At 42.8% G+C, this 13123-nt stretch overlaps 2 protein-coding genes across 6 annotated transcripts in view; one reads left to right on the top strand and one right to left on the bottom strand.

Moving 5' to 3' along the window:
- CLBA1 (clathrin binding box of aftiphilin containing 1) overlaps nucleotides 1-13123 on the top strand; it is a 41345-nt gene that overhangs the window by 20252 nt on the left and 7970 nt on the right. Inside the window, exons 5-6 of one of the 2 annotated variants that reach the window (XM_070751186.1) lie at nucleotides 3385-3495; nucleotides 4624-4736. In XM_070751186.1, the coding sequence (XP_070607287.1) occupies nucleotides 3385-3495; nucleotides 4624-4736 (224 nt within the window). Of the gene's footprint in view, nucleotides 1-3384; nucleotides 3496-4623; nucleotides 6561-13123 lie in introns of those variants that run through there. The other variant, XM_070751175.1, reaches the window with a different exon arrangement.
- The window catches only part of LOC139166931 (SERTA domain-containing protein 2-like), a 29509-nt gene continuing 25563 nt past the window's right edge, over nucleotides 9178-13123 (bottom strand). For all 4 annotated transcript variants that reach the window (XM_070751225.1, XM_070751199.1, XM_070751207.1 and 1 more), the window contains one exon: nucleotides 9178-11315. In XM_070751225.1, coding sequence (XP_070607326.1) covers nucleotides 10460-11311 — 852 coding nt within the window. In that variant the 5' untranslated portion in view covers nucleotides 11312-11315 and the 3' untranslated portion in view covers nucleotides 9178-10459. The remainder of the gene's footprint in view (nucleotides 11316-13123) is intronic.

Here is a 13123-nt window from a genome sequence, read left to right as displayed (position 1 = left end):
TAAATCGTCAGCAAGCCTGACGTTGCTCATTTGAAAGCACAAGATTCCTTTCTTACAAGAAACCTTACAGATTGCTCTGCCCTCCACACAGTGAGATCTTGCTCTGGGGAGGGTGTAGCCGTGCAGATTTCTCATCTTCCATGACCAGCAGCTGAGACTCCTGGTAACTAGGCAGCACCGTTCTCTTGCTGCAATTGCCCAAGAGGCAGTTCATCTGGTAATTCGAGTTGCTTGCTGTCAGTTTCCTCATCAGAGTCTGAGCTAGTCATGACACTATAAAGCTTTACATGGCTTAGGACAATGACTGGGGATCTCTGGCACGGGTGGCACAGGTGGCACATGGAGCATATTTGCTGGCATGCGAGCCATTACCCTAGCTCAGCTCCAATGTGCATGTGCGTGCTGGCCAGCTGATTTTCAGCTTGTCTGCTGGCTCGGGGAGGGCATTTTCAGCCTTCCAGAGAGTGTCCGGGGGGGACGAGGGTGGGCGTTTCTGCCTCTGGAGTCTGGGGAGGACGAACAACAGGCCTACCGGACCCACCAGAGTTTGGGAAATGGACTGTTTCAGGCCTCTAGAGGGCCTCCGGGGAGGCGGGGGAGGCCATTTTCAACGTCCCTAGGCATTGATTAGATTAGATTAGATTAGATTTATTGGATTTATATGCCACCCCTCTCCGCAAACTCAGGGCGGCTCACAACAAAGTAAAAACAATACATAATAACAAATCCAATACCCACCAATCCAATTACAATGTTAAGCTTAAAAATTCATAAAAAACAACCCCAGAATATTAAAAAACAAGCACACAATCAATCTAACACCAAAACAACATGGGCAAGGGGGAAATGTTTCAGTTCCCCCATGCCTGACGGCACAGGTGGGTTTTAAGGACTTTGCGAAAGGCAAGGAGGGTGGGGGCAATCCTAATCTCAGGGGGGAGCTGGTTCCAGAGGGTCGGAGCCGCCACAGAGAAGGCTCTTCCCCTGGGTCCCGCCAGACGACATTGTTTAGTCGACGGGACCCGGAGAAGGCCAACTCTGTGGGACCGAACCGGTCGCTGGGATTCGTGCGGCAGAAGGTGGTCCCGGAGATATTCTGGTCCGTTGCCATGAAGGGCTTTATAGGTCATAACCAACACTTTGAATTGTGACCGGAAACTGATCGGCAACCAATGCAGACTGCGGAGTGTTGGAGTGATATGGGCATACTTAGAGAAGCCCATAATTGCTCTCGCAGCTGCATTCTGCACGATCTGAAGTTTCCGAACAATTTTCAAAGGTAGCCCCATGTAGAGAGCGTTACAGTAGTCGAGCCTCGAGGTGATGAGGGCATGAGTGACTGTGAGCAATGACTCCTGGTCCAAATAGTGCTGCAACTGGTGCACCAGGTGAACCTGGGCAAACGCCCCCCTTGCCACAGCTGAAAGATGTTTCTGTAATGTGAGCTGTGGGTCGAGGAGGACGCCCAAGTTGCAGACCCTCTCTGAGGGGGTCAATAATTCCCCCCCCCAGGGTAATGGATGGACAGATAGAATTGCCCTTGGGAGGCAAGACCCACAGCCACTCCGTCTTGTCTGGATTGAGTTTGAATTATGGGTGTGGGCACTCGTGCATGTGTAATATCACATGCGCTTTCTGCACCCAAGGAAAAAAAAGTTTGCCATCACTGGCTTAGGAGCTGGGTGTCTTTGGGACCCCCTGTGCCCAATGTTATCTGTCTATTCAATACAATCGGAGGGCTCTGTGTACTCCTACAGAGTAGTCTTATCAGAACCCACAAAACAATTTCTATCGCTGCTTTCCCCCCCCCAAATAGCACTCTCCCTATGTTTTAAAGTGACTTCAGTTCTTTTGGAATTGAGGAAGGGCATTGAAATCTGGTTGTTCTGAGAAGCTACCAGAGCAGTGATGGCTAATCGTTTCTAGACCCAGTGCCCAAAGCGTACGCCCAAACTCCCAAAATGCAATGCGTGCGTGGCCCCTGTGCATGCAGCCCCTGCGCATATGGCTCGTGTGCATGTGCAGCCCCGTGCATGCACAGACCTACATATACACCTCCTGTGCACATGCCTGATCCCCCCCACATGCCCTGCCCCTGAGAATGTATGGCAGAAACCCAAAGACCAGCTGGCTGGTGGGAGGTGGGTATGCCCAAAGCACATGCCCAAACCCTCAAAATGCAATGCATGTGTGGCTCCTGTGCATGCATGCTCCTGCCCAGTGCATGCAGAGCAAAGACCTGTAGACCAATTGCCTTGCGGGAGGCACATGCACATATGGAGCTGAACTGGGATGTCGGCTCACATGCCCAGAGAATGCGCTGTGTGCCACCTCTGGCACGCATACCATAGGTTCTTCAGCATGGTACTAGGGACTGATATGGATATCATCTATTTGCAGTGTATTTAAAACAGTGTGGTTAGCAGGTTAAATTCACAGGAATATTTACTCATCATGAATGTTACTGTACCACGGCAAACATTTGCTGATATAGTTTCTCATGGTACAGTAGCATTCATGATGATTGAATATTGCTGTTGTTTAACCTGCTAGAGACGTATATATGCTACAAATTTTATTTATTATTAGATTTTTATCTCACTTTTGTTTTTGGTCAACTCAAGGCAGTGTACAGTATGCATATACTGTATACTTTCCTTTTGTCCCTTAACAACAATTTTGTGACATGGTTGGCCTGAGAAACTGACCCAAAGTCATTTAGTTGGCGTTCATGCCTAAAGCAAAGGAAGATGGCATCTTTTGATTTCTAGTCCAGCATTTAGCCACTACTAAACTGGGTCTCCACTGATGTGGCTTATATACTTTGAAATTAACCAACCAATATATTACATAAACACACATATAAGTAAGGCTTGTTTGGGTATTTTATATGAAAATAGCAGTTATGTTTTGTGTATATAATATGAACTTATGTTGTAATATTCCCTTAAGGAATGCACTTGGAGAAAACCTGAAAATTGCCTATTTTGCTTTTTTCCTAAAAATAGAAGGTAGAGCAAAACAATGAAGATCACTTGGGAAATATTTTTTTTTTATAAAAATGATTGGATGTCAGGCTCCAAGATCCAGAGGAGATGTTACTCTAAATTGCCACTGATGCAATCATGTCTCTGGTTTCCCCTTTTTATCATCTAATGAAATTTTCTGTACTTCCCAATGTTGCAGTCGTGTGGATACTTCCTGCCTGTGCTTTACAACATTGTGAAATTCACAGTGGTAGTGCTTCAGCTTGAAGGTTCTAATTTATAGGACCCAATATATGATCAATCTAAGATCAAGATGATTTACACAGTTCATTATACAATAAAGCAGAGTTTTAAATAGATAAAAAAAGTTTTTTACATGACGATTCTTGTTTATCAGGCTGTTCCAGAATTTAAGGGCAGTATTTTGGAAAAAACTAACAGAGAAAATGAAGATTCCAGTGTTGACAAATTCAACCTTAGCACTTGTAAAGCACTAATTCAAACTAAGGTAAGAATAGGAATGAAATAAGCTTATTAAATCTTGTTTGTTCATATGTTGCTTATGTTTTTAAAATGTATTGGCATATAAGTATGGATTAATACTTGGCAAACAAGCAGAGAGATCCCTAGTCAAGGAATACCACAATCAAAAAACTACCAAAGAGAAAACACTCCCAACAACATTTGCAGTGCAAGTTATTGTAAGTAGGAAGCAAACTCCATTTACTTGCATTGTTTGGTAATGAAACATCTGCAGATAAACCACTAAATTGAGGAAACACTAAGGATTGCACACATATTGGAAGCCTAAAATATAGAAAACATTTTTGTACCTGATGTTTCTTTTATCTGTGCTACGGAGACCTGATTTTAACAGTCAAAAATTATATTAATTCTGATGGCTGAACGACCTATCACTCACTTCTTAGAGGGAGCAATAGGAAGCATTTCACTGGTTACCTTTATAGTCCAACAGCGCATTTGTATAAGTTTTACTAAAGCACTCTAGGAATTCTATGGATAAATATCTGATTTGATTTGGGCTTTTAGGCCCATTTATAAGACATACAGTACTTGAGACTGTTAATGTAAATTTGATTCTCTTTTAGCCTGTCTCACTTATCACTTGTCTCACTTGTAACACTTTATGAAATCAGTTGGAAATTCTGCTAGAACAGAATAAGGATAATTGTGGGTGCTTGACTGAGAGAAAAGAGAGTATATACACACACACAACTGTTCTATTGTATTTGACAATCACTAAGTGTTCTACCTCATGATTCTTGACAAATGTATATTTTCTTTTATGTACAATGAGAGCACATGCATCAAAGACAAATTCCTTGTGAGTCCAATCACACTTGGCCAATAAAGAATTCTGTTCTGTTCTGTTCTATTCATATATTTAAGATAATCAAAAGTCCAGTTTTAAGGACCCTTCAATTGTTCAATGAAATTTGGTGTGAGTGGCTACAGAATAGGTACATTTCTATTCCCAGAAAAAAACTTGGGATGGGATATCTCTTAGGATGCATTTGTTATCAAACTATTATTAGCAGCAGATCTATGTCAAATATGCATATGCTGATATGTAATAGTTCAATAGTACTTAGTTACTTTCTTTTGTTCTGCGCAGCTATCTGTATCTCCTGAGCCAAGACAGAATCCTCTGTTTACTTACAACTTGTTCCTGAAGAAGACTCCATCCAGTGCAAACATGCAATATATAACAGTTTCACAAAAAAAGAGGTTTTTTACTGCACAAAGTTTAAGGATGAAAATGTTTAGCAATAATGTTTGCTAATGGAAATTTTTGCCATTTTATCACTTTTTAAAACAAATTTTAAAAGGAAATGTCTTTGGAGGAGAGTGTGCTTCATCCGTGTATTTTATTTTATACATATGGGTATAGTTTGGTCATGATGTCACTATTGGATAAATCATTAAATGAACAAACTAGAAGTGTGCTTTCAGAGGTGGACCCCAGAGATGTGCTTTGGTCACTCTTGCTTTTTTGCTGACGTTTTAAAAACACTTTTAATTGCCCCCTATATTAGAAACAGGTGTTGTGCTATTTGTGTATCCAATTCCTCTAAACTCTTTTGGACAGATATGATACCTAGAATACATAGTGTATGTTGGTTATTTTTGACTTTTTTAATCTGCTGCAACTCCACCAATAAGACATACCAACTATCCTGGGAGGGAAATGTACTAATTTGTGTAACTGCCCATTTTTTACTCTCTTAAGTTTTTATTTGATTTCCCTTTTCCCCCCAAGAATTTTTATATCTATCCTTATATCTTGATTTCTCTTCTTGCTGTAGAAAGGTGCACAGTGGTTCCTGAACCTGTTTATGTGACCTGAAAATCCTCCCATCATAATTTTTGTGCTGTTATGAGATTGACTAACTGTACCGTACACCCTAAAATAGGCATAATATACTTAAGCCTGTACAAGAGAGAGCTTTCTTGTGACATACATACTTGCGAACAAAGAAATCGAGAAATGTTTGGTTTGTGTTGCTCAACTCTCCTGTTGTATAGCATTGAAAGCAAATACCCATTTTGTTAAACTTATATTAACATTGTTGAGCAGCAGCCATTTATGAGCATGTGTGCACATCGAAATGAATTGCTTCTGCTAGCACTTCTATGTTTTTTCTCAAGCAATTCTGGGTACCTGCTGTCCTCATTTCTATACAACTATATTTCATATGTTTCATATTGGAAGCTTGGCTTTTAAAACTAGCTCTTATTAAAACAGTAGTTTAGGTTCTTTTTATTAAACTTCAGGGAACCATTTCATATTAGTCTGCTGATTTTGATACAGAGAAGTCTGGCATCTCTTGTATTTAAATTGGTTTGTACTTGTCCATCTTGCTGCTGCAGCTAGATACTTCAGCATCTCCCTTACTTTAATATCCAGGTCATTTCAAAACTGAGAAATGTTTATGAAAATATATTTTTTTCAGTATGACCATTAATGTATGTGAGGACATATGCTTAGTTTCTGTTATCATGAACAAACAAGTACCATAACTTCTGCTTGTTTTGGAGTAACTTCTTTATTTTGTTTTAAATTGTTTGCAATTTATGTTTCAGAATTTCTGATAAATTTTTAGTTGGTGTCTATTGGCTTACTACTAACAAAGACTCGTGTGGCATCTGACTTGCCAGGATAAATGCTATCTGAATGCAGCCTAACCTATCTTCTACTATGTTTACAGCCTGCACAGGTTTTTCTCAATTAATAGAGTAAAACCTATTGAGCACTCTTTTGTGTACTATCATTCATTTTTAAAACAATAGTTATTAAATTTGCAGCTGTCTTTGTACAAGACAAGGGTGAGAACCTGTGCTGCTCTAGACATTCCTGAGCTACAACTCTTGATTGTCTATCTCTTACTATCTGTCACATTGGAAGGATTGCAACATTGGAAGGATTCTTCAACCCTGATTGAGTAGCTGTTTAGCTACTACACAGCTGCATGAAGAGTTATGGAGACATGTTTCTACCATTATCTGAGGGCTTGTAACATCAATAAATCTTAAGTTGACAAAACTAACAAATCTCGATTGATTTCTCGTGTGCAATCCTGAAGCCATCAAAAACTGAGCCATTCTTATGAGTTGTCTCTGATACAAGTGCAGAAATCCTCTTGATTGCATGCGCACGTAAGTTGGCACTCAATTTCACCATCACTCCACAGTCTGCATTGGCTGCCGATCAATTTCCGGTCACAATTCAAAGTGTTGGTTATGACCTTTAAAGCCCTTCATGGCATTGGACCAGAATATCTCCAAGACCGCCTCCTGCCGCACGAATCCCAGCGACCGATTAGGTCCCACAGAGTGGGCCTTCTCCGGGTCCCATCAACTAAACAATGTCGGTTGGCGGGCCCCAGGGGAAGAGCCTTCTCTGTGGCGGCACCGGCTCTCTGGAACCAACTCCCCCCGGAGATTAGAACTGCCCCTACTCTCTTTGCCTTCCGTAAACTCCTTAAAACCCACCTTTGCCGTCAGGCATGGGGGAATTGAAACATCTCCCCCTGGGCATGTTTAATTTATACATGGCATGCTTGTGTGTGTTAGTTTATGGGGTTTTTTAAATTTCTAAATATTTTAATTAATTGAATTATTTATGATTTGTTTCACTTGTTGTGAGCCGCCCCGAGTCTTCGGAGAGGGGCGGCATACAAATCCAAATAATAAATAAATAAATAAATAAATTTCAAAGAGCCCTGGAGGGAACAAATTGGACCCCAAGTTCAGTCAAAGTCCAGACTGGTGTATACAGTAAGATACCATTTGTCATGTTTGAAGATGATCTCTTTGGGCTTGGGTCAGGTGATGCAACTGACCTGGCTTTCCTAGGGCTCTCAGTGGCTTTCAATACCATCAATTGTGATATAGTAACTTTCTGAACCAGATAAATTTATATGTTGCCCATTTTGTTATCCAAAGTTTTGGGTGTTGGGAGTGTTTTGCAGTGATTTTTTCTCCTTTCTTTATGATTCAGTCAACCTGATGTTGGTCAAAGCAGACCACATTGTGAGGGTGGCGAACATCCAGGCAGACTGGCTGAGCAGGGCCATGATAGACCAGTCAGTGATGCCTGTTGCCCAGCCTGTTTTTGGAATTGTTGAACTGTTTTTCTCATTCGGCCCTGGATCTGTTTGCCACAGCTTCCTTGCTTCTCCCTTTTCCCAGCTTGGGGGCCAGAGGGGATGGATGCCGTTCGTTGACCCTGTCCCAAGGAGTTGCTGTAAACATTCCCTCCCCTTCTCCTCACCCCAGTGATAATCAGAAGGTCCTGTTGGAGAAGGCAGAGATAATTCTGGTATCGCTTAGGAGACCGTGGTTTTTCTGGTTCAAGAGTTCTCTTTAATATGTGGTCTGCCACCAGAGGCTGGTTCAGGGTCTTTCCTCCAACACTTTAAGATGCCAAGGGGTGGCATTGGGTTCGGTCCTGCAGATCTCCCCTCTGGGTTCCCTAGCTAGTCACCCAAGGGAGGAGCCTCCAACGTTCACAGGTTCCCCTCTTGGGATCTGTCAAGGATTCTACAGGCCCTCACCCTTCCTCCCTTTAAGCCACTTAGAAAAGCCAGCCTTCCATTTCCTCTCATGGTCTTCACAGCATCCCTGCAGTTATGTGATCAACTCCTGGGGACTCAGCTCCTGACCATGTTGTGGGAAGCTTCAATCATGTGATCATAATTTGTGACCTTTCCTGCTGGCTTCCACAAGCAGTCAATGGGAAAATCCACAGGGAATGTGAAGCTCTACTTTCCCTGCCTACGGCATCTCCCTACACTCTGTGCCTGCAAGTCCCAGCTTTCCTACATAACAAGCTACACGGTCCTGGGTTACAATGGCTGCCAGGACTGCCATTGGTAAGCAATGCAGTCATGTAATAGTCAACAGTCTCACCATTATATGCTTATAAGATCCAGCCAGAAATGAATGATGTATGTTTCTTAATTGCTTTTAATAGATATTTTTGATGGTTTCAATATTATCTTTTCATCTTTGTTGTGAAGATTAGCCAATGTGTACTCTATAGTTTACTTTAAAAACAACCTCCCATCTTTTTAGAAAACCTACTTACAAATATTAATGTTCTCAAATGTAGGCTTTCCCCCCCTGCTGCCTTGTTAAAGAAAAACAAAAGTTAGATACTATGAATATTCAAACAAGTGTGGATGTTATACTTCTAATATACTAGCAAACTTGGAAAGTTAGAAGCAATGAGGAGTAAGTGGATAGATACACACATAAAATACTATCTGGTAGATATAATGGCAATGTTTTTCTCTGTTCCCCCCACTATTTAAAAAAACCCCTTATCTACATCTGTTGTGATGCTTGATCGATACGTGGTTTATTGTATCATTTTCAAACTTAACTGGTCTCCTTAGGGATGCAACATTAGAACATAGAGTAGCCATGTGTCTTCAATAAGAAGTGAACAGGTGCTGCTTCCATGACCATAGAACACCTCAGGCTTGTGGTTCGGATGTCAACATTTTGGCAATACAGAGCTGTCCCCAAATGATGCCAGGACTGAGACAGCCTGCCAAGTAGCACCAAAGCTGGACTAGGACAGGCTTTGTACACAATGAACTGAACACTCCAGCATATTATGTGCAAATGTCAAACTCATCTTGTGATGTGGCAAAAAACACAATTTCTTTAATTTGAAGAATTAAATTCTTTAATTCTTATAGGCAGACTACTAACCTTCAAATGGCAGCATGATTTGCTGGACTTCTACTCAATTAGAACTTTATTTGGCCAAACCAAGATAAAAAAATTGTCACTAAGAAGATACAATCCATTGTAAGCATTTTAGACAACTAAAGTTCCATTTTAAGAAAAAGAAATGTACAAAATCAGAGCAGTGCTTAGGCAAGCCATCTTCAACTCTTACAAATCTCGTACAAAGCTGCCAGCAGACAGAATTGCATGGTATACCTCTATAATACACTATTATAAATTTCCATCATCTATATTTTATGTATTTCCTTATAATACAGAATGTGCAAAAATGGCCTGTTTAAGTGATACATTGCACATAAAATCTAAAATTCTGTTTCAGAAAATTAAAATAGCTCTAACTATACAGAAAATACTAAATTGTAAAAAACCATATTACTTCCAAATTGATGTATGTAATACTGACAAAGTTCTAAAATTGGGACAATATACAAATAAATTACAGTTAAATACCATAAAATTTAACCAATCAGCAAATTACTGTGTTTGCTTCTATCACCAATAATATCATCCAAGAAAACTAAAAGATCTGCAGTGTTAGACAAAGCAAAGAATTAAAGCATTTCTGCTAACAGAGGTAGTGCCAGCCATATCCAACCAGAAATTCATCTCTGATCTAGAATATTGTAATAAAATGTAAAAAGGCTATAAAATTTACAAAAATAAATAATTTTAAATGTTTTACAAAATGCAAGAGATTTTGCTGCCAAGTATCTAGAATCTTCAATAAAGGGGTTTCTTAAATACTTTAAAAATATACCGTATTGAGGCTGCAAAACCATGTGTACAGCTTCAGTGAATGCCAATAAAGAATGTAGTTTAATACTAAAAATAAATCTGTAGACTTCTGATGATGTTTCCCCTTATGAAAATCAGTTCTGCAAATCCTTCACATAGATTAAAAATTGCACATTAAAAAGTTAGAAACACATGAGAAAAACTCATGTATAGCCTAAAAGAGTTAAAAAGATTGCACAATTGATTTAATAAATACTCCATTTTATATAACAGGCTGTCACTTTTCTTTTTTGGTTTATAGGTACTTTAGGGAGATTTTGAGAACCATTGAATAAAAATGTCTGTAGCTGCTATTTCTGGCATAACACTTTGGAGTTCGCTCTCCTCTGGGACTTATCTTTAAACCAGTATTGTATGGCAGCTTAGGAAAACCTATCTTTGGGCTAGCAAAGGGGTCAGGACCCTACAAGAATTTCCATAATATGGTCTAAATCAGTGATATCACTTCTGCATATTGGGATGTTGTTTGCGGAGGAAGAATTACAAGAAGGGAATGTCTTTAACGGTTCTTCTGTTGTCAGAGACAGTGTTCTTGGAGGAGTTGGTGAGGGGCAATCGAAGTCTGAATCATACATTGAAGTGTCAATATCTTCAAATATGTCATCAATAGCTAAGTCCTTCAAGTAACTAGTTGAATTTGAAATTTCAAAGGAACCAAATGCACATTCTACTCCTTTCAAGTCTTGTCTGTCTTCCTCTAACTTAATAACTGACATTTCAGAAGTCTTGTATTGGTCATCTCCAGATCCAGCCAAGTAAGAAGGTGGACTCACATCTTCCATGAAGTCCAAATCTTTTAGAATAGAGGAAATGGCTGATGACATGTCATTATCTGAAACCATCAACAAGCTATTTTCAATTGGACTTTCCATAGACCGTGGTTCATAACCATATGATTCCGGTTGAATTATACCAGGCAAAAGGTGTGAAGGCATTCCAAAGAAATCAAAACCTAAATAATTGGAGGTGGCAGTACTTAAACCACTGCACATGTTAACAAACTGTTGGCTAGTTTCTTGTCTCATCTCTTCTTGGATTTGTCTGACAGTATTGGCTATAAGCACAGAACGATGTAAATTTGGTTCCACCAGCATCTTATATGTCTGTAACTTGGCAAGGCAAACATTGAGCACCAACTGACGCTTGAGTGGGTATGGCAGGTTTCGACTGGAATCAAAGGCACTTGACACACCAGCCATGTTTTCTTCATAATCACTCAACTTGCGTTTCAAACCTTTTCCCAACATGAACCTGGAAGGGGGGGAAAAGGAATCAATGAGAATGTCTGACTTTACAGTATTTATTTTTATCCATTCATTTTCTATCCCTTTATTTATTATGATCTTAGGGGTTGATTCATATATTTTTTTCAGAAGGCTTCCCTTAATATATAATTTGGAATAATTATATAACATTAATATGTTGACTTTTCTTCATTTACACTGATTAATCTTGGACAAGGGAAGGCATCTGACTTGTTCTAACCAGTAATTTGGGTAAGATGGAAAAGAATTTAAGGAATTTTAGATTATTAACATCAGAAAAGGGCATTATGTAAACTTCAAGTAAAACAACAATCACCATCAAAAAAACTCCACCCCAAATTCTGGCCAGGATTTTGTATTTAGCAGCATACAGTGATCCCTCGAGTTTCGCGAGGGTTCCGTTCCAAGACCCCTCGCGAAACTCGATTTTTCGCGATATAGCGGTGCGGAAGTAAAAACACAATCTGCGCATGTGCGCCCATTTTTTCATGGCCGCACATGCGCAGAGGGTGGAGTTTGCGTGTGGGCGGTGGGGAAGACCAAGGGAAGGTTCCTTCAGCCGCCCAACAGCTGATCTGCTCGGTTGCGCGGCAGCAGCGAGGAGCCGAAGATGGAGTTTCCCCTTTGCCTGGGCAACGGGGAAACCTCATCTTTGGCTCCTCGCTGCTGCCGCGCTACCGAGCAGATCAGCTGTTGGGCGGCCGAAGGAATCTTCCCTTGGTCTTCCCGCTGCCCAGGCAAAGGGGAAACCCCAAGATCGCTTGCCGCTTACCGCTTGCCGTTCACCCGCCCGCCCGGCTTCCGCTTGCCGCTTGCCATTCACCCGGCCGCTCCGCTTGCCCGTTCACCCGCCCGCCCGCCGTTTGCTGCTCGCCCATTCACCCGCCCACCCGCCGTTTGCTGCTCGCCCATTCACCCGCCTGCTCGCCGTTTGCTGCTCGCCCATTCACCCGCCCGTCCGCCGTTTGCTGCTCGCCCATTCACCCGCCCGCCCGCCGTTTGCTGCTCGCCCATTCACCCGCCCACCCGCCGTTTGCTGCTCGCCCATTCACCCGCCCACCCGCCGTTTGCTGCTCGCCCATTCACCCGCCTGCTCGCCGTTTGCTGCTCGCCCATTCACCCGCCCGTCCGCCGTTTGCTGCTCGCCCATTCACCCGCCCGTCCGCCATTTGCTGCTCGCCCATTCACCCGCCCACCCGCCGTTTGCTACTCGCCCATTCACCCGCCCACCCGCCGTTTGCTGCTCGCCCATTCACCCGCCCGCTTGCCGTTTGCTGCTCGCCATTCACCCGCCCGTCCGCCGTTTGCTGCTCGCCCATTCACCCGCCCGCCCGCCATTTGCTGCTCGCCCATTCACCCGCCCGCTCGCCGTTTGCTGCTCGCCCATTCACCCGCCCGCCCGCCGTTTGCTGCTCGCCCATTCACCCGCCCGCCCGCCGTTTGCTGCTCGCCCATTCACCCGCCCGCCCGCCGTTTGCTGCTCGCCCATTCACCCGCCCGTCCGCCGTTTGCCGCTCGCCCATTCACCCGCCCACCCGCTGTTTGCTGCTCGCCCGTTCACCTGCCCGCCATCAGGACCGCCACGCACTAACTTGATGACGGCCATGCCGTCCCAGATCGTGGGGAGGGGAGCTCTTCTCCAGCCAGGGGACGGCGAGGCCCTCCCAATGCTTGCCCGCCGCCCAGGCCCCGCGCTTGGAGCCGGAGTGAGGCCACTTCCGCCTCCGGATGAAGGAATCTCCTCGGTGGGCGGCATCGGAGGATGCAGCAACGCAGCCCCGAAAAGGACCGGCT

This window comes from Erythrolamprus reginae, chromosome 1 (assembly GCF_031021105.1).
Source record: "Erythrolamprus reginae isolate rEryReg1 chromosome 1, rEryReg1.hap1, whole genome shotgun sequence".
Lineage (NCBI taxonomy): Eukaryota > Metazoa > Chordata > Lepidosauria > Squamata > Dipsadidae > Erythrolamprus > Erythrolamprus reginae.
This window is presented reverse-complemented; position numbering and strand designations above follow the sequence as displayed.